This window comes from Pseudophryne corroboree, chromosome 5 (assembly GCF_028390025.1).
Source record: "Pseudophryne corroboree isolate aPseCor3 chromosome 5, aPseCor3.hap2, whole genome shotgun sequence".
NCBI lineage: Eukaryota > Metazoa > Chordata > Amphibia > Anura > Myobatrachidae > Pseudophryne > Pseudophryne corroboree.
In genome coordinates, this window is record NC_086448.1 from 502723258 (window position 1) to 502750132 (window position 26875).

Below are 26875 nucleotides of genomic sequence, written 5' to 3' on the forward strand. Positions count from 1 at the left end.
AAAACGCAGGAGTGGCTGGAGAAACGGGGGAGTGTCTGGGCGAACGCTGGGTGTGTTTGTGACGTCAAACCAGGAACGACAAGCACTGAACTGATCGCAGATGCCGAGTAAGTCTGAAGCTACTCTGAAACTGCTAAGTAGTTTGTAATCGCAATATTGCGAATACATCGGTCGCAATTTTAAGAAGCTAAGATTCACTCCCAGTAGGCGGCGGCTTAGCGTGTGTAACTCTGCTAAAATCGCCTTGCGAGCGATCAACTCGGAATGAGGGCCCTTGTGTCGACAATAGTGAATCCAGACAGATCATAAATTGGCAAAAAGTATACAATATATGATTGTGGCTATAAGGGACGTGTTGGAGGTTACAGAAAGCACTCCTGTACCTCAAGAGAAACGTATTTATGTAAGGAAAAGAAATCCAAAGTCAAGTTCCCTCCTTCACACGAACTAAATGCTCTGCTTGAAGAGATGTGGGTGAATCCTGATAAAAAATTTCGTATTCCCAAAATGATTCACATAGCTTATCCTTTCCCGGTTGAAGACAGGAAAAAATGGAAGTCACCCCCTGTGTTAGACAGTGCACTTTCCAGGTTGACAAAGAAGGTAATTCTCCCTGCTCCTGGCACGGCTTCTCTTAAAGAGCCGGCAGACCGCAAAATGGAAACGACATTGAAATCCATTTATGTTACCAATGGTACACTGCTCAGGCCCACTATTGCCTGCGCATGGGTGAGTCGCGCTATTGAAAAATGGTTAGAAAGCATGTCATCAGAAATTGACACGATTGATAAAGATGAGATACTCCTTAAGTTAGGGAATATCAAGGACGCTGCCGCCTACATGCTGGAAGCAATGAAGGATATTGGACTCTTGAGTTCACAACCCGTTACCATGGCAGTATCGGCTAGGCGGGCATTATGGATTCGCCAGTGGAACGCGGATGCAGATTCCAAAAGAAACATGGAGGCTCTCCCATATAAAGGTGAGGCCTTATTTGGCGATGGCCTGGATGCGTTCGTCTCGGCGGCTACCGCAGGTTAGTCAACATTTTTGCCCTCTGAGCCTGCAGCGGCAAAAAAGACCTATCACCCGCAAATGCAGTCCTTTCGGCCCAATAAATACAAAAAGGCGAGAGGTTCCCCCTTCTTTGCAGGTAGGGGAAGGGGAAAAAAGCCCACACCAGCTCCAGGTTCCCAAGAGCAGAAGTCTACCCCTAATTCTGCCAAATCCCCAGCATGACGCTGGAACTCCCTTGCGGGAGGCCGCTCGGGTGGGGTCACGTCTCAAACTCTTCAGCCAGGATTGGTTTCTGTCTTGCCTGGATTCCTGGGTGTTGCAAATAGTATCCTAGGGATACAAATTAGAGTTTCAAGATGTTCCCCCATGCTGATTTTTCAAATCGACCTTGCCTGCTTCTCCGCCAGAGAGAAGCAGTAACAGCGGCAATCCAAAAATTATGTCAAGACCAGGTTATAGTCCTGGTACCGTTGTCACAACAAGGGCGGGGTTTTTATTCAAGCCTCTTTGTTGTTCCGAAGCCGGACGGCTCGGTCAGACCGATCCTAATTCTAAAAGATCTGAATTTCTTCCTGAAAAGGTTCAAGTTCAAGATGGAATCACTTCGGGCGGTGATTGCCAGTCTGAAGGAGGGGGACTACTTAGTGCCGGTAGACATAAAGGATGTTTGCCTGCATGTTCCCATTTATCCTCCTCACCAGGCTTATCTGAGATTCGCGATTCAGGATTGCCATTACCAATTCCAGACGTTACATTTCGGTCTCTCCACGGCGCCGAGGGTATTCACCAAGGTGATGGCGGAGATGATGGTCCTCTTTCGTCAGAAAGGAGTCAATATAATCCCTTATCTGGACGACCTCCTGATAAAGGCGAGATCCAGGGAGCAGTTATTACAAAACATATCCCTCTCCCTGTCAATACTCCAACAACACGGGTGGATCATAAATTACCCATGGTCACAGTTGGAACCGACGACAAGTTTGTCTTTCCTCGGGATGATTCTGGACACAGAAGTTCAGAGAGTATTTCTTCTGCTGGAAAAAGCTCTGGAAATCCAGAAAATGGTAAAACAGATATTGAAACTATCAAGTGTGTCGATCCATCAGTGCATTCGGTTGTTGGGGAAGATGGTGGCGGCCTACGAGGCCATATAGTTTGGCAGGTTCCATGCCAGAGTATTCCAGTGGGACCTGTTGGACAAGTGGTCGGGGTTACACCTACACATGCACATGCACAGAAAGATAATTCTGTCGTCAAAAACCAGGATTTTGCTGCTGTGGTGGTTGCACAGCTCTCACCTGCTAGAGGGACGCAGGTTCGGGATTCAGGACTGGGTCCAGTAACCACGGATGCAAGTCTCCGAGGCTGGGGAGCAGTCTCTCAGGGAGAAAACTTCCAGGGACGTTGGTCACAACAGAAAGCCTGCCTTCACATAAACATTCTGGGGCTAAGAGCCATTTACAACGGCCTTCAACAAGCGGTACATCTTCTTCAAGACCGTCCCGTGCAGATTCAGGCGGAAAATGTAACAGCAGTCGCATACATAAACAGGCAGGGCGGAACGAAAAGCAGAGCGGCAATGGCAGAGGCGACAAAAATCCTCCGCTGGGCAGAAAAAAATCTACAAGCTCTGTCGGCAATATTTATTCTGGGAGTAGACAACTGGGAAGCAGACTTCCTCAGCAGACACGATCTCCATCCAGGAGAGTGGGGCCTCCACCAAGAAGTCTTTGCAGAGGTGACAAGTCATTGGGGAGTTCCTCACATAGACATGATGGTGTCTCGTCTCAACAAGAAGCTTCAGAGATACTGTTCCAGGTCGAGAGACCAGCAAGCAGCAGCAGTGGATGCACTGGTGACCCAGTGGGTGTTTCCGTCAGTGTATGTTTTCCCTCCACTTCCGCTGATCCCGAAAGTACTCAGGATCATAAGAAAGACAAGGGTTCGAGCGATCTTCATTGCCCCAGACTGGCCAAGAAGGGCTTGGTACCCAGATCTTCAGCGGTTACTCATAGGAGATCCTCGGCCTCTTCCTCCTCGGGAGGACCTGCTGCAGCAGGGGCCGTGTGTGTACCAAGACTTACCGTGGCTACGTTTGATGGCATGGCTGTTGAGCGCCGTATCCTAGCCAGGAAGGGTATTCCTAAGGAGGTCATCCCCACCCTTATTCAGGCCAGAAAAGGAGTAACGTCAAAACATTACCACCGTATTTGGAGAAAATATGTGTCTTGGTGTGGATCCAAGAAAGCTCCTACGGAAGAGTTTCACTTAGGACGTTTTCTCCATTTTTTGCAGGATAGTGTGGAGACGGGCCTACGATTGAGATCAATCAAGGTCCAGATTTCGGCCTTGTCAGTGTTCTTCCAAAAACAATTGGCCTCTCTTCCAGAGGTTCAGACCTTCGTGCCTCCAGTGGTACCATGGGACCTTAACGTGGTATTGCAGTTCCTTCAATCGGATTGGTTTGAGCCTCTACAAAAGATAGAGTTGAAGTTTCTCACTTGGAAAGTGGTGATGCTTTTGGCATTGGCATCCGCAAGGCGGGTGTCGGAATTGGGGGCCTTGTCTCACAAGAGCCCTTACCTGATTTTCCATGAAGATAGGGCAGAGTTGCGAACTCGCCAACATTTTCTTCCAAAGGTGGTTTCTGCTTTTCACATAAACCAAACTATTGTAGTGCCAGTAGTTACTGACACATTCACTGATTCAAAGTCTCTAGATGTGGTTAGAGCTTTGAAAATCTGTGTTGCTAGAACAGCTCATATACGGAAAACAGAGGCTCTGTTTGTCCTGTATGATCACAACAAGATTGGCTGTCCTGCTTCCAAGCAGACTATTGCACGTTGGATTAGGAATACGATTCAGCAAGCTCATACTACGGCTGGATTGCCGTTACCGACGTCGGTAAAGGCCCACTCCACTAGGAAGGTGGGTTCATCCTGGGTCGGCTGCCCAAGGGGTCTCGGCATTACAACTTTGCAGAGCAGCTACTTGGTCAGGGTCAAACACATTTGCTAAGTTCTACAAGTTTGACACCTTGGCTGATGAGGACCTAAAGTTTGGTCAGTCGGTGTTGCAGGGTCATCCGCACACTCTCCCGCCCGTACTGGAGCTTTGGTATAGACCCCATGGTCTTGATGTCATCCCCAGCATCCTCTAGGACGTATGAGAAAATAGGATTTTGATAACCTACCGGTAAATCCTTTTCTCCTAGTCCATAGAGGATGCTGGGCGCCCATCCCAGTGCGTACTTTACCTGCAGTTTAGTTTTTACAGTTACACAAGTTGTGTTATCTTGGTTTCAGCACGTTGCTGCAATTAGTTCATGCCTGTTGGCGTGTGTTATGTTGAATGCCATGTGTGCGGCATGGTTGAGGGTGTGAGTTGGTAGATATCTCATCACTAGTTAAGTAATTCCTTTCCTCGAAATGTCAGTCTCCCTGGGCACAGTTCCTACAACTGAGGTCTGGAGGAGGGGCATAGAGGGAGGAGCCAGTTCACACCCAATGAAAAGTCTTTAGAGTGTCCATGTCTCCTGCGGATCCCGTCTATACCCCATGGTCTTGATGTCGTCACCAGCATCCTCTACGGACTAGGAGAAAAGGATTTACCGGTAGGTTATCAAAATCCTATTATTTTTATATTATAAGAGTAACATAGAAAGCATATTATACTAGAATTTTCTGGTAGAGAAGATACAGATCACTAAGCCTTCGTATAAATTCGGTATCCGGACTCTAGGTCAACACCAATTAGGTCGACACCCATTAGAGGTCGACACCCATTGGTTGACAGTGGATAGGTCAACACTAGAAATAGTTTGAGACGGCCATTAGGTCGACATCCATAAGGTCGACATGAAAAAAGGTCGACATGAGTTTTTCACATTTTGGGGACTTTTTCATACTTTACAATCCACGTGGACTACGATTGGGAATGGTAACCTGTGCCGAGCGAAGTGGTAGCGGAGCGTGGCACTTTGCCACAGCAGCCATGCAAGGGGACGTGGTGCACTAATTGGGGTTCCCGGTCAGTTGATGGAGAAAACGACACTAAAAAAAATATAAAAACCTCATGTCAAGCTTTTTTTATGTTGACCTTGTCGATGTCGACCTAATGGCCATGTCGACCTATTTCTAGTGTCGACCTACCCACTGTCAACCAATGGGTGTCGACCTAATGGGTATCGACCTAATTGGTGTCGACCTTGAGTCCCATACCCATAAATTCAGCTGTACACATTAATACCACCATCAACAATATGACCATTTAACATGTGTTCCAGCATCTTTAGGTGGGTATATTAGGTTGACACATTAGAGAATGTCAAGTAACTATAAAACTGTAAAACGCGACAATATTCAGATTAAAGTGAAGTCAATGATGTTTCATAATGTTTCTTCTTTTCAAGGGAAAATAAAGGACATTTTGGCTCCAGGTTCCATTGACGCACAAACTCGGCTAGTCTTGGTAAATGCAATTTACTTTAAAGGCAACTGGGAAAAAAAATTTCCAGAAGAAAATACAGAGCAAAAACCATTTAGAATGAGTAAGGTATGGACATCTAATTGACATGTTTTCTTATAATATTGCATGCCTTCCTGTGTTAAAAGACAGATTAATAACTATATAAGAAATTGGTGTTCCATACTGACAAAAATAAGGCGTTTCTTTGCACAGACACAAAGTAAACAAGTCCCAATGATGTTCCAGAGGAATACATTTAATATGTTTTATATTGAGGAGCTTAGGACAAAAGTGTTGGAAATGCCTTATGTTGGCAATGAAGTGAGCACGATAATACTACTGCCAGATGCCATAGAAGACAACTCCACTGGACTAGAACAGGTAAGACATTGTTTATAACTTGTTTATTGCCTGTATACAGGGGGTGATACTGAGTTGGACCACATAGGCATTCAAAAACAAACTGTAAAAAGTCTGATGTAAAATTAGTGTACGCAGCAGCAGAATATTCACCAGGTTTCATCACGCATATATAAATCCACAGAAACAATAATAAGAGTCAAATAAAATACCATTTTTTTTTTGTAGTTAATCTATCTAAATAATGGCAGCAACCAGAACTCCAAAGGTATTGAAATAAGCAAAAGTTTATTTCACCGCTTATGGAGTCTCACAAGTGCTGCCATTGTTTATGGCTATTGTAGTGGGATTCCCTATATTGCATTGCAACAGAGCAAGTAATGTCCATATGGCTTGAGCAAGTGCCACAATTTCTCTTTGGTATAATATATATATATATATATATATATATATATATATATAGTGAGGTGGATGCCCGGCACTCTGGACTCAGTAAATGTGGTAAATGATAGGCCCTCCGGTACTGTCAACGTTTCAATTTATTGTAAATTTTCCTCAAGACATATGAACAAAATAGACAAACACTCACCTTATATCCCCACCATTGTGCTCAGTGCGCGGGCCGTTGCGGGGGACCGCCTCCCGGCGAGGTCCGTCGGGCCGGAAGTCTCCCGTCAGCTGTTGCGCAGTAAAAGGACGTCATCACGTATAGCGTGATGCACGTCCAGTGCTGGGTTACCATGACAACGCTAGAAACAACAACAATGATTGCATAAGCTTAGCAATGATCGCTATAAAAGACAGATTAAATACTGTGCTGCAAATCTGTAAAACTATGCACTGTTATCCACTGGTATCTGATATGCATTTCTTAAAAGTGGCAGTATAAGAAAGTCAAGGAAGTAAAAGAGAGAAAGAGAAAGAAAGACGAGGAGAGGGACACAGAAGAAGAATGGGGAAAAAAGACTTATGATAGCCATATTGAAATTAAAGAAAACAAGATAGAGGTACCATATCATTAAGGCCCCGAGGGGTTACAGTGTCCAGTTTGTGAATCCACCTTGATTCACATCTCAGAAGGGCCTTGCCCCGGTCACCACCACGAGGCAAGGGAGGTATATGATCTATCATTCTGTATCTGATGGTAGTCAGGGCATGTTTAGCTAATACAAAATGGCGAGCGACCGGCTGATCACTGCTGCCCTTTTGTAAAGCTAATCTGATGGATGACCTGTGGGCAGTCATGCGTTCCTTGAATTTACGCGTAGTTTTGCCCACATATGACAGACCACAGGGACAGAGTATCTGATATACTGTGTATGTGGTTTCACAAGTCAGGTGGTACTTAATATGAAACTTGGTGCCCAGATGGGGGTGGCAGAATGTATTTCCTGTGATCATATGATTGCATGTAACACAGGTGCATTTGAAGCAGCCTGTTTTCTGAGGAGGTAAAAAGCTACTGTGGGGGGATTTGGTCCTGCTCGAGATGTCTGATTTGACCAAAAGATCCCGTAGATTTCTAGATCTTTTAAAACACGGCATAAGATCCGTCTGATTAAGAGGTAAATGTTGATCAGATTTAATCAGATGCCAATGTTTTTTGGCAACTTGCATGGTTTTGTCCGAGGAGGTATTATATGAAGTGACCCACGGTAATTTGGTGTTGGTTGTAGTTCTTTCTTTTGGGTGTAGGAGAGTCTCCCTATCCATAAGCAGGACTTTTCGTTTGGTCATTTGCATATTCTTTAGACTGTATCCTCTATGTGCAAAACGTTCAATTAGTTCATCCATTTGTGCTGATGCTTTGGATCTATCACTGTTAATTCTGAGTATTCTCAACATCTGTGAGTAAGGAAGGCCAGCCTTAAGATTTCTTGGATGGCAGCTGTTCCAGTGCAGATATGAATTTCGATCCGTGTCCTTAGTGTAAACCGTAGTATGGATGAGCGAATCTACTAAGGAGATCCTGACATCTAGGAAGTCTATGCTGTGTTCATCCATTTTGGCAGTTAATTTGACTGGACTGTCAGAGCTATTATGTTCAGTGATGACCGCTTCCAATGATGCCTTTGGTCCTTTCCAGAATAGCAGAAGGTCGTCTATAAATCTGGAATAGAATATGATGTGTTCGGCCACTTTTGGATTTTTAAAGAAGATTTCTTCCTCTATTTGAAGCATATACAGGTTGGCATAAGTGGGGGCTACTGCCGAGCCCATGGCACAACCTCTTTCCTGGAGATAGTATTTGTTATTAAATAGGAAGAAGTTTCTCGTGAGAATGAGCTCTAACAAATGTGTCAGAATATGAATTTGTTCTGCCCCAAATGGACTCTCTTTCTGTAGTGCTGTTTGAACTGCAGATAGGCCTGCTTTATGAGGTATAACTGTGTATAAGCTAGTGACATCCGCTGTCACCAGCCATACATCTTTAGGCAGAGGGCCAATATTATTTAGCTTGTTTAGCAGCATAGTGGTGTCTAGAAGGCTGCGTGGGTGTGCTGAGACATATGGTTGCAGTATAGAGTCTAACAGTACTGCTGTCGGTTGGAACAGAGATCCCCTTGCTGATATTATGGGTCTCCCTGGAGGGGGAGATATCCCTTTGTGTATTTTTGGTACTGTGTATAACACAGGAACCAATGGGTATTCTGGTATTAATACTTCATATGTCTCCTCTGTAATAATATTGGCATCTTGGGCCTGCAGAAGTGCTGATCTAAGTTCTTTTTTGTACTGCTCAGTAGGATTGCCCCTCAATAGACTGTATGTGCCTGGTTCTTCTAATTGGCGCTTGATTTCTGTTATATAGTCAGGGAGGTCCTGCAGTACAATCGCACCCCCTTTGTCAGCGGGCCGAATTATTAATTGATCGTTCTCCATTAGTGACCGTAGAGCTTGCTGCTCAGGTTTGGAGAGATTAGAATATGTGGGTACACCATGATTGATATGGGCCTTAACCTCCTGGTCAATGATTCTCATGTATGTTTTGATGCTGGAATTATTTGAAAGGGGTTCAAAGGTAGAGGGAGTCTTGAATTGTAGTAGTTTCTCAGGAATCGTGGTGACCTGATCACGAGGTTTGCAAGAGAAAAATTCTTTGAGTTTTAATTTACGCTGTAGCTGGTGGGTTTCCACCTGCCAATTGAGCTTGTCAAAATTCGCAGAGGGCACATAGGACAACCCTTTTGCTAGTAGACTCGCTTCATTATAAGTCAGTTCAAAACTTGAGAGATTGAAGATTATTTCTTTGTCCCTGTCACGGGTGGTTTTCTTCCACGTGCTAAGGCGTTTGTGCTGTCCACCTCGTCTAGTGGGACCGCCTTTTTTGGGAGCTTGATGCGAGTTGTCACCCCTAAAGGGATAGAGGGATTTCGGGGATTTTTACGTCGGGTGCCTGTGCGTTCTTGTTCACTACCTGTGCTGGTATTTTCTGCAGAGGTATCTGTGTCCAATCGGGTTTGCGGGTATCTCCGTCGTCTGAAGAATGGTTGTCTCTGCTCATTGTTATGGCCAGATAACCATCGGTATACTTGGTGGTTTTCATAGTCTTTTTCCACTTTAAGGAATTTTTCCTTTTTAAATTTGATGAGATCCCTTTTATATATTGATAGTTGATTGCTTAATTTGACAAGCCACTCATTCTCCGTGTCCGCCGTGAGCACTGGTAGATGGGATTCTTCCATTTTATCTATTTTTGATTTGATTTTTTCCACCTCCTTGGTGGATTGTTCAATGACTAGTACCATGAGATCCAGTGAGCACTTATTGAGGATGGAGATCCATCTGCGGCAGAATCCGGGGTCGAATCTGCCTATTGTGGGGCAGTTTCGGACTCTAAATCCTCGAGGGATTTTTTTACACCGAAAGTAATCACTCAGAGAGATCGCATGGTAGTTAAAATCAATCTCCTTTTTCTTTAACCGTAATAGGTCCCGGAAGATGATATCTGGGGCCAATGCTTCCGTCTGTGTGAAAAGTTGTTCCTTATGTAATATGGCCTCTGTTTCACTTTCAGAATAACTGAAATATTCTTGTAACGGTATCAGTAGTGGATTGAATGGTTCTTGATCCGACACTTGAGATTCAGCCATGCTGTGAGGCGTAGAATGAACCTTAGTGGTCAGTCCTTGTGAAGTAAGTGTCGTAGTGAGCAATAGCAGTTGTCACACAGCAGAATAAAATCAAAAATACAGAGATGTGCTGCCCCAAATAAGCAGTTGTCACATCAATGGCTGAGAAGTTGAGTCATAAACAATGTAAATAAATAAATATTTGCAAGGTGCCGTGACCTGGTTCGGTGTATGGCTGGGACACCGTTCCTGTGTAGGTATGTGATGGTCCGGCACTCTTTGGAAGGAAGGGTAACTTGGTCCGGTGCCCGTGCTGACGTTTTCACGTGTTTGTAGTGAGGTGGATGCCCGGCACTCTGGACTCAGTAAATGTGGTAAATGATAGGCCCTCCGGTACTGTCAACGTTTCAATTTATTGTAAATTTTCCTCAAGACATATGAACAAAATAGACAAACACTCACCTTATATCCCCACCATTGTGCTCAGTGCGCGGGCCGTTGCGGGGGACCGCCTCCCGGCGAGGTCCGTCGGGCCGGAAGTCTCCCGTCAGCTGTTGCGCAGTAAAAGGACGTCATCACGTATAGCGTGATGCACGTCCAGTGCTGGGTTACCATGACAACGCTAGAAACAACAACAATGATTGCATAAGCTTAGCAATGATCGCTATAAAAGACAGATTAAATACTGTGCTGCAAATCTGTAAAACTATGCACTGTTATCCACTGGTATCTGATATGCATTTCTTAAAAGTGGCAGTATAAGAAAGTCAAGGAAGTAAAAGAGAGAAAGAGAAAGAAAGACGAGGAGAGGGACACACTCACTTCTCCAGCGATGCAGAAAAAGTAGACAAGTCAGCACTCACGTGTAGATGAAAGAAAAGCAGGATTTATTCCTTAACCAAACGGCATGGTGAAGTAAAGCAAACACAGCCCGACAGCTGTTTCAACCGACTGGTCTTCCTCAGGGGCTAACCGCACTGTTGTCAGAACATGAAATATAAGCATCAAATGGCTCCACAATCAACCCAGCAGCATCAGGGCATGGGCTGAGACAAGTCCAGGCATGTCTAGTGCATCCCCTGCTGTCTCCTCCCACTCCATGACACTGGTAACTAAGCTAAGCAAACCCTGTATCATGCATAGCAACGGCTCCGGAGCGCGGCAAAACGTGCCACGCTCCGGAGCCGTTGCTATGCATGATACCGGGTTTGCCCTGATGCTGCTGGGTTGATTGTGGAGCCATTTGAGGCTGGACATATGGCAGCAGAGGACACCACCACTGTGAATGGTCACTGGACTGACTGATGCACAGGGCACTACCACTGGTCTGATGCAGAGTATACCACTGTGACTGCCTGGTCACTGGAATGACTGATGGCTGATGCACAGGACACTACCACTCTTCTGATGCAGGACCACACAGCAACGCTGTAAGGGACTTGTTGTTGTTATTATTATTATTATTATTATTATACGGCAGCAGTGGACATATGGCTGCAGAGTATACCACTGTGACTGACTGGTAAATGGCTGATGCACAGGACACTACCACTGGACTGATGCAGCACAATACACCACCACTGAACTGATGCAGCACAAGACAGCAGCAATGGACATATGGCAGCAAGAGGACATATCCACTGTGACTGCCTGGTCACTGGAATAACTGATGGCTGATGCACAGGACACTACCACTGGACTGATGCAGCACAATACACCGCCACTGAACTGATGCAGCACAACACAGCAGCAATGGACATATGGCAGCAAGAGGACACAACCACTGTGACTGGACAAATACAGCACAAGACACTGACACTGAGAGAACGGAGACACGTCCTCTCTGTACACTCTTCAATGCCGGAGTGAAAATGGCAGCAATACGTGGCTCCTTATATGGAATCCAAACCCCGCGAAATCCGAAAGTGGGATGATGACGTTTTGCCTCGTTCTGGTTTCCGAGTTAGGCGGGAAAACCCGAGCCTGACTTGGATCCGGGCTCGGAACGTTCTCTGAGAACTGAACCCACTCATCTCTAGTGCTAACATGTATGTGCTGTACAGTAAGATTGTATGGTACGGAAAAAAATAAGTATATCCCTGAGTTGCCCATGAGTTTTTACAGAAGTACACAAAAGGTGATATTAGTCGTGGTTATGTGTTCCAGGAGCTGCTCAGAAATGGAGATACCCAGCCATCTGGGATCAGATAATGCCATGTGACCTAGCGGCCGATGTATGCAACGTGCCATTGGAACAGGGTGGGAGTGATCTTAACGGTAGAACATCACAACTGCAACCTCGAGCTGTACAGTAAAATGAGCGATGTTGCTCTACCATGACTCTGAGTGATGTCTGTAGCCTCATTATTTGGAATTTAAAATGTTATATAAAGCAGGTACAAGTTTTGGAGTTCATAGTGATTATTGTCAGATTTTTATTTTAGATGCACTTTGTAGGCTAGATTTAAGGCAAAATACAGACATGGAAACAGGTTTTATATTTATTGCTGCCTTGCACCACCATTTTTTGCTTTATATACATAGACTTTGAGTGCTGTCGTGATTTCCTATATATATATATAATTTATTTATTTATTTTAGTCCACACAATGCACAAATACTTCCCCTGATAAGGGTGGCAGCTCTTATTTCTCCAAACACGTCCGTTGTGTAGGCGGTCCAGAGCTAAGATATCTAAAGAGTGTGTGAAAACAGCACCATATAGTGTAGTATATTAATTCTTAATTGGTGATTTAAAGAGATACTAGTCAACCGTTGCTCGAAATCAAGCAACAAAAAGCGTGCCACTCAATGCTTTTTCTATGGGAAAAATCATGACCTTGATGCGTTATTGCTCGAGAACCTGAATACTTGTCAAAATTCTGCGACCTTATTGCACATCTACATCACACGCCCTATCAAATGACATCTGAAAGATCAAAATTGGGGATTCATTTCAGAGTAGTTGCTCTCACAAAAAAAAAGAAATTGACTTCCGAAAAATGTAAAATTGCCAATATGCCATACACCACATGCAGTGGTAAGGAAAGGCTGAGGCCATGGCCTTTATTTGCAGGTGGTGGACCTGCTAGTGCTACTGCTGTTTCATGCAGAAGAATGTCTATTGTGGAGGCCCCAAACACAATCAGGCATCTTCTTTTGTAACCTCATGTGATGCTCTTAGTGTAGTAGAGGTGTCAACCGTAAAACAGACAAATTAGTGCCCAAAAAAACAAAAGAACACCCAGGAAGGAATTCAATTTTCTGTGATAACCCATTTTCGCAGGAAAAACAAGCCTTTATTGAGATTCACAAAATGGACCTATGCAATTAGTCTTCAAAATTGGTGTTGTCAAAGTCAGAAAAATATCTCTATGCACACTACCATATTTGCACCTCACACAGGTCCGTGCTGCGCATGCGTACGCTCTCCCGTACGTGCGCATACTCACAGTCGCGGGCACCCGCAGGCGCACGGTATGCGTATTTACGGTAGAGTTTATGTGATCGTAGCGTGCGACTCAATCGTTACATATTTTCACCATATAATGTATTTTGTAGATCATGGTCCCTTTGATAGATTCTGAAAGTTTAGTTAATATAGCATGTTCCTGGACAGAGAGATCCCTCTTTGTTTGATACAAAGGGTCAGACAGGAGTAGTACAGTGGTGTTTAGTATCCATCGGAAGAATATTTAATTAGCAATATTCCGGTGTTAGTTTGAAGCAGATCAATCGCTCGTGCGAATAGTTATGGACATAAGAAGTTTATGAACATTTACTTTATTTGCACTTTATTACCCATGCGGCGGGAAACCCAGTTTCCCTCCCACCTGAGCTGTTGGAAATAGTCACAGCCCACCTGTATGAATCAACCTATGACCTTTTGTTATAATGCGAGGAGGAATTCCTGTGTCCAATGAACAATGAGATTGTAGGGACCATTGAATTGCATTGTGTGTGGGGCATAAATAGAAAGGCCGATCACATCCAGCTCACTCTTCAACGGTTATCATTGCTGAAAATCGGGAGCTGGATGTCCAGAGGCGCATGCGATCGTTTCCTTTGTGCGTAAGTTTTTCTCCGTAATCATACTGTTTCTCTCTTGTTATTATGGGCCATATCTTTCTCTCTCTCCTCTTTCTCTCATTTTTCTCTTAAACTTAATTGTATTGTATTTACTGTGTAGTTACCTGGTTAGTTAGTCTATGTTATATTGTAGTGTATGATTTGTATTTGTATTAATTCTTTTGCAAGTATATCATTCAAAATATATATATATTAGGCTTTGGACCCTAAGCCCAGGTATCTGTGTATTTCTTATAGAGTTAAGTATTCTCAGAGCGTCGGTGACGCTCAAGCTGCTTTTAAGTTAGTAAGGTTATACTGTGTTGCATTTACACCATATCACTACACAAAGGGCTTGCTGCATAATACACTGTTTATGGTTTAGATATAAAGGTTTAACATTGTGAGCGTCTGCGCCGCTGGTGATCTCCTCGTGGTCTCGAGCGTTCGCATCGCTATAGCGAATCATTACAGTAGTCGGCAGCCAATAGCGTGCCTGCCAGTGATCTCTTGGCCGTGAGCGAACGTAACGCTTGAGCGTCTCGACCACGGCTAAGCGATTGTTACGCAACGTGCGTACCCTTACGGTACTTCATACGTAGTTAGCGTACAGTGTTCTTAGACCTCATAAAGGGTATTATATAAGATAAATATTTAGCTTTATCAATTGCGGGCTCGTCCTGTCCTTCACATATCTGCACTAGGTAATTTCAGCAGACATTATCCAGCAGCAAAGGGCGGGAGATCATATTCCTCGTAGTGCTGTTTGGATAAGCGTCTGCTTCTCTTAGTAAAGGGTGCTGAAGGAATCCGGGAACCGGAGGTAAGAACAACACGCTAGTCTCTTTTAAAACTGTTTATTTTTCTGTCTTGCGTACACACGCACGCACACATATATATCTGCATTTTTTTTTCATTTGTGTATTTTCGTATATCACTCTCCTGTTTGCCAGTTTTATAGTTGATAAACGTGCTAAGAGAGATTTGCTGCTATTCTATAGTTTAAGAGTAAAAAGGTAATATAGTTAAAGTATAGACAAACACACAGCTCTGTCTGAGAGACAAGGCGAAGTCAGTGTGGTGCGCGGTAGATGATCAAGGATCATCTACATTGATAAACGTATAAATTGTGTTACGGTGGATCTTTATTTTGCGTACACGTGTCTCTAACAAAGGACTGAGACTTGCGTACGCAAACCAAAGGCCGACGCACACAGCGTATATCACGCAGCGGAGCGTCCGGGTACGCCCACGTAACTCAAATCACAAGTTTTTTTTCTCTTCTCAACGCGATAAATAGCGCAACGCGGTAAATAACGCAAGGCGATAAATCGCACAAATCTATTTTAACATTCAAAATTTAAATTAATAGATCCTTCTCCTAATTTGTAACACATCTGGTCTAAAGAGAAATTTCTGCGCAGAAATAGAAATAGAAACAAAAGTGTATATGTGGTGAGTGAGTGTGTTGTATACAATTTTACAGGTTGAACCACAAGAAAAGTCGAGTTCTCGTGAGGTACATGCGTTTAAGTGACGTACATGGTGGCTAGGGAGGCATCCCTGGTTAAAACATACAATTTGAGCATTAGAGTGTAGCAGACCAGGAGGTCATACTGTAACAGACCAGGAGGTCATAGCATACCAACAGGTTCAGGTACAGCAGACAAGGAAGTCCGCTATACAGTCCACAGGCACAACACCAAGAAAGGGTTGGTGCAACACCCATATAGGCCATACAAGCTCTTGCTGAAGGAATTCGCAGCCGCAATTTTCGATTCCACTAGTCGCTCCGTACATAAGATTAGTTGCTTATGTGCTGAACGATTGTACCGCACGTAATTGTGTACATTAGTAAACCTGACCGGTACTATTTGTGTACGAAGGTCATAAATGCTATTTGTACATTCTAACGTGATTTGTGTAATTTTTTTTATTTTAAGGGAGGTTCGCTGCTCACTCAGGAACTATCCAACAACCAATAGTTACTGGAAAGAGTAAGTGTTCTTCGGATCACCCTCACAGGTTCCAGTAAATAGAGGTTCAGGTCGCAGGGGCCCTAGGTAGAGTACGCCAGCACCATATCAGTGTGATCAGGTCGTATTGGTCGGCGTGGGCGAGTGAGTGGGGTACTCGGTAAACCGCCACCGTCAGCCTATTTTGAACATTTTGGTTTGCGTAAGGGTTGGCTGAATAAAGCAACACCTTCGAACTATGGGGGCCACTTGTTCAGGTAGGGGGCGATCAACCTCGGTTCGGGTTGATTCAGTGAACCGACCAGTCGGGTCGGCAAGATACGTGATGTGTGAAAAATACGGTTCACACACAGAGGTTTTATGTGATGAATGGGAGAGAATGACGGTACATGACGGGGAGAAATTCCCCAGAGTAGGTAGCTTCTGCCCAGAAGTGTTAACGAATTTAAGGAGAAGGATATGTCTCATTAAATCAGCAAAGAGACGAATCAAGCATTATGATTATTTGCAGTTGTGGCAACAGGAGGGTGACATACAGAGAGGATTGGCTCAGGCGGCGGGATCTGGCTCGATCAGAAAACTGATAGCCACGGCCCCACCGCCACCATACATATCAGGAGAGAAATTGGTTGCGGAGAATGACGCACTAAGGTGTAACACACAAACACTTAGCAACCGTGTAAATGTTAAAGATAATGTTAACCAATTAACCAATGCAAGTATTAACCCGTGCAAGTTGTACCCTGTTTTGAACCTTCCTCAGGAGTGTGATCAAGAAGACGAATCGGCAACAATTTCAGCGCTCTCTCTAGCAGCCACCATAGCAGAGACCACAGTAGGCACAGCTCCACCCACGAGATTAGTAACAAGGGCCCCTAGCGGAGGGATAGGTGAGGTCGTATCTACAGGTAAGTACGGCACCATACACTATGCTGAAGCCATTTCACCACAGGCTGTAGAACCCACACAGAGTGATGTTGTTAGAGTTAATCCTGTTAGGGTAATAGCTGTTCCAAATGGGAAAACTGACACATCAGGAGTCACCCCTGTGAGGAACATTGCCATGTATAGCCCATTTTCCCGAATGGAATTAAGGACCATAGTGTCTGAATTCCCTGACCCTAGAAAAGACTTAGTTGCCAGCCAAAATACATCAGAGACCTAGGAAACACTTTAGAGCCCAACAACAAAGACTGGCAGATATTGCTGAGAGCATGTTTACCCCCCAATGTTGACGCAACTCAATTTTTAGCTGACTGTGGATTAGATCAGGATGTACCTCTTACAGATGTGTACAACAAAGATAATGTAAAAAGAATAAGCTTACAGTTAAAGGAGTATTTCCCAGCCGTAGTTAAATGGAACAAAATATTCTCCATTAAACAGAAGGAGTCAGAAACAGCTGCAGAGTATTTTCACAGAGCATTATCAGAAATGGCAAAATACACAGGCATAGAGGACATTAAAACAAACATAAACCATCGAGAAGTAGCAGTATCGGTACTGATGGATGGTTTAAAAGAGTCATTAAAGACTAGGGTACAGACCACACAACCATGTTGGCGAGGTCTGTCTGTGGCTACTTTGAGAGAGGCTGCTATTGATCACGATAGGAACATCACCAGACACAGGGAACAACAAGGTGATAAGTTAATGGCAGTAAGTATACAGGCCCTGACCACAAGGCAGCCTTTGTTTATATCACCAAACCCTGTGGGTAAGTCAAATGTGGTTACTTGTTATTCTTGTCATAAACAGGGACACATGGCACGAGACTGTAGATCGAGAAATGTACAAAACTCATACCAACCCCCTAGACAACGACACGACACACGACATTGGGAGCAGGGTCCGCAGAAACGGAGTTATGAGCCACATGCAGGGGAAACAAAAAGATACCCCCCGAACAGAGACTGGCAAGCCTCTGGTAGCTCCCAATTAACTCCATCACAAGTAGTTGCTGCCAGCGGAATTCAGGGAGGTCACCATACCCAATAGGGGTGTGGCCATACCTGTAATCTGCAGCCAGTAAAATTGATTGCAAGCCTTGGAAGTGAACCAGAAATTGCAATCAATGTAGCTGGTAAATCATTAAACTTTCTTGTAGACACAGGGGCGGCCAAATCAGTGATAAATTCGACAGTGGGCATGAGAACCACTGGTAAGACAATTCCAGCCATAGGGGTAACGGGAGTAGTCCAGCACTACCCTGTTAGCAAACCAGCCGAGATTACAGTAGGGCCGTTACATACCAAGCATTCCTTTTTGCTGGCTGCATCGGCACCGACTAATCTCCTGGGTAGAGACTTATTGTGTAAAATGGGGTGCGTCATTTATTGTACTCCTGAAGGTGTATTCTTGGACATACCTGAGAATCACGCTCAGGAAGTACGAGACATGTTAGACTCCCCGTCAAAATTAATGTCACATACCACTATGACAAATAGGACTCCCTCCCAAGTAGAAGAAATGACATCTCAGATACCAGAGTCACTTTGGACAAAAGATGGACAGGACACTGGATTAATGGCAAACGTAGCTCCGGTAGTTGTACAAGTAAAAGATGGTAGGATAGCTCCAAAAATCCCACAGTACCCTCTGAAGCCAGAGGTGGAGTTAGGAGTTTATCCCGTAATAGAGCGCTTGCTACAACAGGGCATTCTGGTAAGAACGTCCAGCACTGCCAATAGTCCCATCTTCCCTGTTAAAAAGAGTGGGGGGAGGGGTTACCGGCTAGTGCAGGATCAAAGGGGGATTAACAAAATAGTTGAAAGTCAGTTCCCCGTAGTGCCAAATCCAGCTGTCATCCTAATGCAAATCCCTCCCACTGCGAAATTTTTCACTGTTATTGACCTCTGCTCCGCTTTCTTTTCGGTACCTCTGCACCCTGACAGTCAATATTTGTTTGCATTCACATACAGAGGAGTCCAATACACATGGACTCGATTACCACAAGGATTCATAGATAGTCCAAGTATATTTTCCCAGGCTTTGCATGATTGTTTACAGTCTTTCCAACCAGTGAGTGGATCAGTATTAATACAGTACGTGGATGATCTACTGCTGTGTTCTGATTCATTGGAAGCATCCCTGAAGGATACGAAACAGCTCCTGTTTCATCTTTCAGACACTGGACACAAGGTTTCCAAAGACAAGTTGCAATTATGCCAAACTAAGGTAAAATATTTGGGACACTGTCTAACACAAGGACTGAGACACCTGACCGCTGATAGAATTCAAGCAATTAGAGACATGACCCTGCCACGAACCCAGCAACAGATCAGAACATTTTTAGGAATGTGTGGGTATTGCCGTAATTGGATCCCAGGATTTTCCATTTTGGCGTTACCTCTGCAGGAAATGGTCTCCTCAAACAAACCTGATCGGATTTCGCATACAGACGAGTCTGAGACAGCATTTGAGAGACTTAAACAGTGCCTAACGCAGGCACCAGCATTAGGTATGCCAGACTATGGGAAACCCTTTGAGCTATACGGAACAGAAAGTGCTGGTTGCGCGGCAGGCGTACTAACCCAAAAGCACGGTGATGCCAGCAGGCCGGTAGCATACTACAGCGCTCAGCTAGATACGGTAGCGCGATCCCTCCCCACATGCTTGCGAAGTGTTGCTGCGATAGCATTGCTAGTAACGAAAAGCGAAGACGTCGTGCTAGGTCACAACCTCACAATTCATACACCACATGCAGTGTCAGCCTTGTTAAATTCTGCCCAAACCAGACACGTCTCATCAGCGCGGTTTACAAGATGGGAATTGGCACTAATGGCCCCCGTAAACATCACCATAAGGAGATGCAGTGCATTAAATCCTGCAACATATCTCCCAGGTGTGCCTGGACAGGCACAAAGGGTGGAGGATGAGAGTGGTGGGGAAGGAGAATTTAACACAAAGGAAGACACTCATGATTGTATGGAATATTTTACCCAAAATTTTACCGCAAGGCCTGACATCAGTGACAACCCACTGGAAGATGCAGAACTTACGTTCTACACGGACGGTAGTTGTCATAGACAGTCAGACTCGGGAGACTTGTGTACTGGATACGCAGTCGTAGATGACCAAGGCACCATAGAAGCGGAACCGCTAGGCCCACCTCACTCAGCCCAGGTTGCTGAACTGGTCGCCCTAACCAGAGCATGTGAATTGGCTAAGGGCAAATCAGCCAATATCTACACCTATTCTAGATACGCATTCGGGGTAGTCCATGATTTCGGAGCCCTATGGCGCCTCAGAAATTTCATGACGGCAGCTGGTACACCGGTAGCGCATGCAGCTCACATCAAAAGGCTTCTAACAGCGATACAGGAACCCGACAGAGTGGCTGTTATCAAGTGTAAAGCACACACATATAGCCAAGACCCAGTATCACTTGGTAACAGCCGAGCAGACGAAGCAGCTAAGTTAGCAGCTGCTACCCCCAGACAGACAGACACCACACAACTGATGGTATTTAATACCATCAACACACAGAAGTTGTGTGAGATGCAAAATTTGTGTTCCGCACAGGAAAGGGCAGTCTGGAAGGCAAAGGGATATGGCCAGGAGTCCTCAGGACTCTGGACGGATGGACAAGGTAAACCAGTGGCCCCCAAAGCATACCTTCCATGTTTAGCTGAGGCAGCTCATGGGCTGACTCATCTGGGCAAGGAAGGGATGTGCAAGTTGGTAAGAGCATATTGGTGTGCCCCAGGATTTTCATCTCATGCGAGTAAAAGGGCAATGTCATGCCTTACCTGTCTGAGAAAGAACATCGGAAAAACAATACCAACAGAACCATCCCATATCCCACCTGCCGGCGGCCCTTTCCAGGTAATACAGATTGACTTTATTCAATTACCCCCTTGTCGAAATTTGAAATATGTACTTGTTTGTATAGATGTTTTCTCAAATTGGGTCGAAGCATTTCCGGCGGCCACAAATACCGCTATGTTTACTGCTAAGAAAATTGTGCAGGAATTTGTATGTAGATATGGTATCCCTAGAATTATCGAAAGTGATAGGGGTACCCATTTTACAGGTGATGTCTTTCAAGGAATGTGTAAATTGATGGGAATTGATAGCAAGCTGCACACTCCATACCGTCCACAGGCGAGTGCGAAAGTGGAAAGAGTGAACAGCACTATTAAAAATAAACTGATCATCAGAACCACTCCCAGGTCCCCTCTTAATCTGTCTCCCTTTGAAATCTTGTTTGGTCGACAACCGCATGTTATGATTAACCCTCAGGATGATTTGAAGTGTAACAATGAAGTGACTGTAAAATACTTGATTAACATTAGTAAACAGTTAAGGAATCAAAATGATAATCTAAAGTTAGTGATTCCTGATTTACCAGATAGTAATTGTCATGACATTGAACCTGGGTATTATGTAATGATACGGAATTTTCTACGCTCAGGTTGCCTTATTGACAGATGGGAAGGACCATACCAGGTCTTATTGACTAGCACTACAGCATTGAAGGTTGCTGAGAGAGAGACTTGGGTTCATTCGTCCCACTGTAAAAAGGTTGCTGACCCAGAGAGGCCCCGTGATAAGGAACAGACGGTAGAGGTTGTATCACTGGAGTGTCTGTTCCAGGAGGACTAAGGCGGCACCTGAGCATCGAGAACCACAAGACCAAAAGCAGTTGTCGATCCCCTGTTCCCTTTTATTGTTTTTCTCCACTTCCCATCCCCTCTCCCTCAAATTATTTTTCCCCCCTTCTCATTCTTCTTCGTCTCCTCCTAAGATGGACTTGCCTCAAGAGACTGTGATCCGGATTTTCCTGTTGACCATGATGTTGACCAGAGCAGTCTGTTCCGGCGAGAGTACCATGGAGTTCGAGAGAGGTTCTGGAATGGGTTCTGATGACAGAGATGGAGGCGTAGTTTTCCAAGAACAACTTAACCAACAAGTAAAGGCGAGTATCAGAAAACGATCCGATAGCATTGACCACAGAAGGAATTGTGATGGATTGTTAGCTGAAGAAAACTGTATCTGTCGGCTCTGTAACAATGTCATTGAGGATGGGTGCATAAAGAAATGCCAATCCAGTTTTAATATCCATATGGATCGGCATCCATTGAGTGACTATCACTCCTTAGTGGGTAGTGTGTTAAATAAAACAGATTGTTGGTTATGCTCTCAAGTACCTCAAGGTCATAGCAAGTCAGGGCTAGTACCATTTCCTTTAACGTTAGGGGAGGTACTTGATTAAGTGGTGGGAGACCGGTGGACAGGAGGTTTAATATCTCCAGCCCTCCTAGTTTGAAGCTCCACCAATACCATGTGGATAGGTCCCTATTATGCTTTAACATCTCCAATCCCCGAAAGCCGGGAAATTGGGAAGTGTCATGGAGTAATCAAACCATGACCTTTTCGCATAGAGCAGACAGAATGCCTACAGATACAGAGCTTATACGCCACATAGCCAGTAGAGGAAAATCTTTCCGGTATAGGTATACCTTAGGAAATAGGATTACGAGAGTTGGAGAGGTATCACCAGGATACTGTGCACATATCGTACAACCTGATACGTGTACTAAGCAGATGGAAGAGTTAGGGTTAGGAGATTTCACATGGAAGGTGTGCAATATGGTTATGTCCTACTCCGTCCCATATGTTCTCCCCGATGATGCATATTTCATATGCGGGAGAAAGGCGTATAAGTGGCTTGCCCCAAACTCTGAAGGATTGTGTTATATTGGAAAAGTACTGCCTGAAGTAATGACTGTATCACATGACAAAATGAAAGACATACACCGTGTTGCCCAAGCTCCTTATACTCACACCCATTACGAGCACATAGTTAAACGGCACCTGATAGAAAGAACAGAGCATCCGGCCTCTGACATGATCCATGAATCCACCGGGATTCAGTTTCTAATCGCGTTAGATTTCACTCGCACCGCCAGAGGAGTGTTGAATTATAAATACATTTCTGCGCTTGCAAATTTGTTAGATAATATCACTGAAATGTATGATGACACGTTTAGGTATACTGGAAGGGAACTTCAAGCTTACAAAACAGAACTAGTCCAGCATAGAATGGTTCTTAATTACCTCACAGCAGTAACAGGCGGATATTGTGTCACACTGGCAACACAATACGGCGTGAAATGTTGCACATATATTACGAATAGCACCGAGGACCCGGTCGAGGTCATAGACCAAAAGATGGACGATATTCTCCAACTGAAGTGGGAATTTCGCAGAAGACACAATCTCACCCTTGCTGCTGTAAGTAATGAGCTGACTGGTTGGGTGTCATGGTTGAACCCGCGAAATTGGTTCTCCGGTTTAGGAGAATGGGCTCAAGGAGTTATAATGGATGTTGGGAAGTTTCTCCTATGTATCTTAGGTGTTGTCATATCAATTGGTTTGATATTTAGATGCGGTCAGGCTTTAATGAGGTGCAATCGACGTACAAGGGTAATGAGTTTGAGGAGTGAGGAAACTGTAATTCCAATGGACTTGATTTATGACCCAAATGTAGAAACAATGATGTGATGAAAATGCGATTTCTACGGTCCGTTTCTTTCACCTGTTTTTCCGTTTCCTCCAAGGTAAAAAGACCCACTTGGACGAGGAATTTGATGAGCCGATATACAGACAACAGATGGATTAAAAGAAGAAGTTTTGACAACCTTATACACAGATTTGATGAACTATGCCATGGATCCCCAGTTTCCCTAGAAAATTTTAAAATTACGCTAGCCCAACACTTTTGTAAATCTATGGACATTGACAGCTTTTGCTCGCACCTTATGAGCAAAAGCACAAAGAAGACTGCAATCAACAGACACCAAACAAGACCTCAATCGACGAATGTACATTTACCTGACATAGAATACCACCGCATTTACCGTAATTATGTCTTTTCTTCATTTCTACAACCCTCAGGTAATGACACACATAGTCGATAGGGAATACAGGCACAGATATCAGCAATCACATATCTCCCCCATTCATGTATCATCAACTAAAATGTGCTCCCCCATTTTGTTACAACCAAAGCCGAAAAGAGCTCGGTAAAGTTTGACAGCCCATCCACAGACCCGTACCGCGGGATAAGAAGGAATTCAAATGTATACTTCGCAATACCTCGATGCTTGATTTAAAACACGTACGGCACGATGATAACATGACCCCCAAACATGGACTCATACACACATGCTTCTGCTATCCCACTAGGTCATACCCTCTTCACACCTTCTCCTCTCTCCTCCCTTACCCAACCATGTAAATGTATTAACCCCTAACATATATTTTTCTCTTTTTGAAATGTTTTCAGGAAGTGGCAGTTATTGTTGACTGCCAAAGGGTGGACTGTCAAAGTCAGAAAAATATCTCTATGCACACTACCATATTTGCACCTCACACAGGTCCGTGCTGCGCATGCGTACGCTCTCCCGTACGTGCGCATACTCACAGTCGCGGGCACCCGCAGGCGCACGGTATGCGTATTTACGGTAGAGTTTATGTGATCATAGCGTGCGACTCAATCGTTACATATTTTCACCATATAATGTATTTTGTAGATCATGGTCCCTTTGATAGATTCTGAAAGTTTAGTTAATATAGCATGTTCCTGGACAGAGAGATCCCTCTTTGTTTGATACAAAGGGTCAGACAGGAGTAGTACAGTGGTGTTTAGTATCCATCGGAAGAATATTTAATTAGCAATATTCCGGTGTTAGTTTGAAGCAGATCAATCGCTCGTGCGAATAGTTATGGACATAAGAAGTTTATGAACATTTACTTTATTTGCACTTTATTACCCATGCGGCGGGAAACCCAGTTTCCCTCCCACCTGAGCTGTTGGAAATAGTCACAGCCCACCTGTATGAATCAACCTATGACCTTTTGTTATAATGCGAGGAGGAATTCCTGTGTCCAATGAACAATGAGATTGTAGGGACCATTGAATTGCATTGTGTGTGGGGCATAAATAGAAAGGCCGATCACATCCAGCTCACTCTTCAACGGTTATCATTGCTGAAAATCGGGAGCTGGATGTCCAGAGGCGCATGCGATCGTTTCCTTTGTGCGTAAGTTTTTCTCCGTAATCATACTGTTTCTCTCTTGTTATTATGGGCCATATCTTTCTCTCTCTCCTCTTTCTCTCATTTTTCTCTTAAACTTAATTGTATTGTATTTACTGTGTAGTTACCTGGTTAGTTAGTCTATGTTATATTGTAGTGTATGATTTGTATTTGTATTAATTCTTTTGCAAGTATATCATTCAAAATATATATATATTAGGCTTTGGACCCTAAGCCCAGGTATCTGTGTATTTCTTATAGAGTTAAGTATTCTCAGAGCGTCGGTGACGCTCAAGCTGCTTTTAAGTTAGTAAGGTTATACTGTGTTGCATTTACACCATATCACTACACAAAGGGCTTGCTGCATAATACACTGTTTATGGTTTAGATATAAAGGTTTAACATTGTGAGCGTCTGCGCCGCTGGTGATCTCCTCGTGGTCTCGAGCGTTCGCATCGCTATAGCGAATCATTACAGTAGTCGGCAGCCAATAGCGTGCCTGCCAGTGATCTCTTGGCCGTGAGCGAACGTAACGCTTGAGCGTCTCGACCACGGCTAAGCGATTGTTACGCAACGTGCGTACCCTTACGGTACTTCATACGTAGTTAGCGTACAGTGTTCTTAGACCTCATAAAGGGTATTATATAAGATAAATATTTAGCTTTATCAGTGTACAAGGTAAGGGACAGGTATATGGGGGTGCTTTATACGTGGTACAAGTATTTTTAGGCTTGCAGGTGGGAGTTATTGGTTTTTTGGGGTTTTTTACATTAAAGTGGCTTAAAATTATCCAAATATATACTAGCACCCATGTTTCTGTAACCCAAATTTAAGTAGAGCATTTATTTTGCAGAAAAACACTTGCTTTCTATCATTTGTTCGCTATTTTGGGAAAATGCATATAACTACATTTGACACAATTTAAGAACTCCAAATACTTTTATAATGGCCCCTTTGGGGGATACAGGCAGATTTCCACACTTTTATCTAAACGTAACACCAGTAGGGTCTGCACTAATTACCTTGCAAATGCCGTTTTCACAAATTTCTAATGGGATTGCATGATAAACAGGAGTATACTGGCAAAAAGCAGCATTTTCATGTGATATGTGCAAAAAGTTAATACACGATAATGGACCACGTTATTGCAGACAATTCAATCTCCCCCTAAGGCTGAAAAACAAACGGTGTGTTCACAAATCCCTGAAGAGAGTCTAGGGTTGTCCATGTTAGCTATATGTGAGTCTGACATTTCTGACATTGTACTCATAGAGAAACCTCCTTCCACCATTTCTCCCTCCCACACACCCTTATGTTGGTTATTAAAAAGAATATGCACAGTTTAACACGCCAAGCACTTCAACAACAGACTGACACTTTTGTGTCTGAAGTGGTTTGTTTGGGCCTCCACTAAACAAGCTACCAATGGGCTTAAGACAGCTAAGCTAACAGTGTTGTCAATTATCTCTACAGTGGCAAGATGTCTTTGCCATTATTATTATTATCCTCATCCTCACCCTCATCTGTGTATACTGTACCTCCTTCTCACACAAAATTAATTAATCCCCGCTGGAATCCACCATTACAGAAGTCTCTGTACTTTGATGTATTAGCCGGTAAAGGTCTTCCTCATGAAATTTCCAGTTAATTTTGATTAACATTATCTTTTCCACATTTTGAGGATGTAGCCTTCTATGCTGATCACTGACAAGATTCAGGCTGTGCTAAACACTCTTTCTGGGTATACACTGGAGGGTGGGCAGCTTCAGTAATGTATAAGGGCCTCCAAATTACCTTTTTTTTTATTCCAGTACTCAAAGAGACTTTGTGACATGCCTATTTGTACGCTGTCATTTAAATAATCCTCCAC

The 26875-nt window shown here is 44.0% G+C and overlaps 1 protein-coding gene across 1 annotated transcript in view; it reads left to right on the top strand.

The window, feature by feature from the left end:
• The window catches only part of LOC134927916 (leukocyte elastase inhibitor-like), a 131575-nt gene that overhangs the window by 97528 nt on the left and 7172 nt on the right, over positions 1-26875 (top strand). The window contains exons 6-7 of the mRNA XM_063923034.1: positions 5429-5571; positions 5698-5865. Of these exons, the coding sequence (XP_063779104.1) occupies positions 5429-5571; positions 5698-5865 (311 nt within the window). The remainder of the gene's footprint in view (positions 1-5428; positions 5572-5697; positions 5866-26875) is intronic.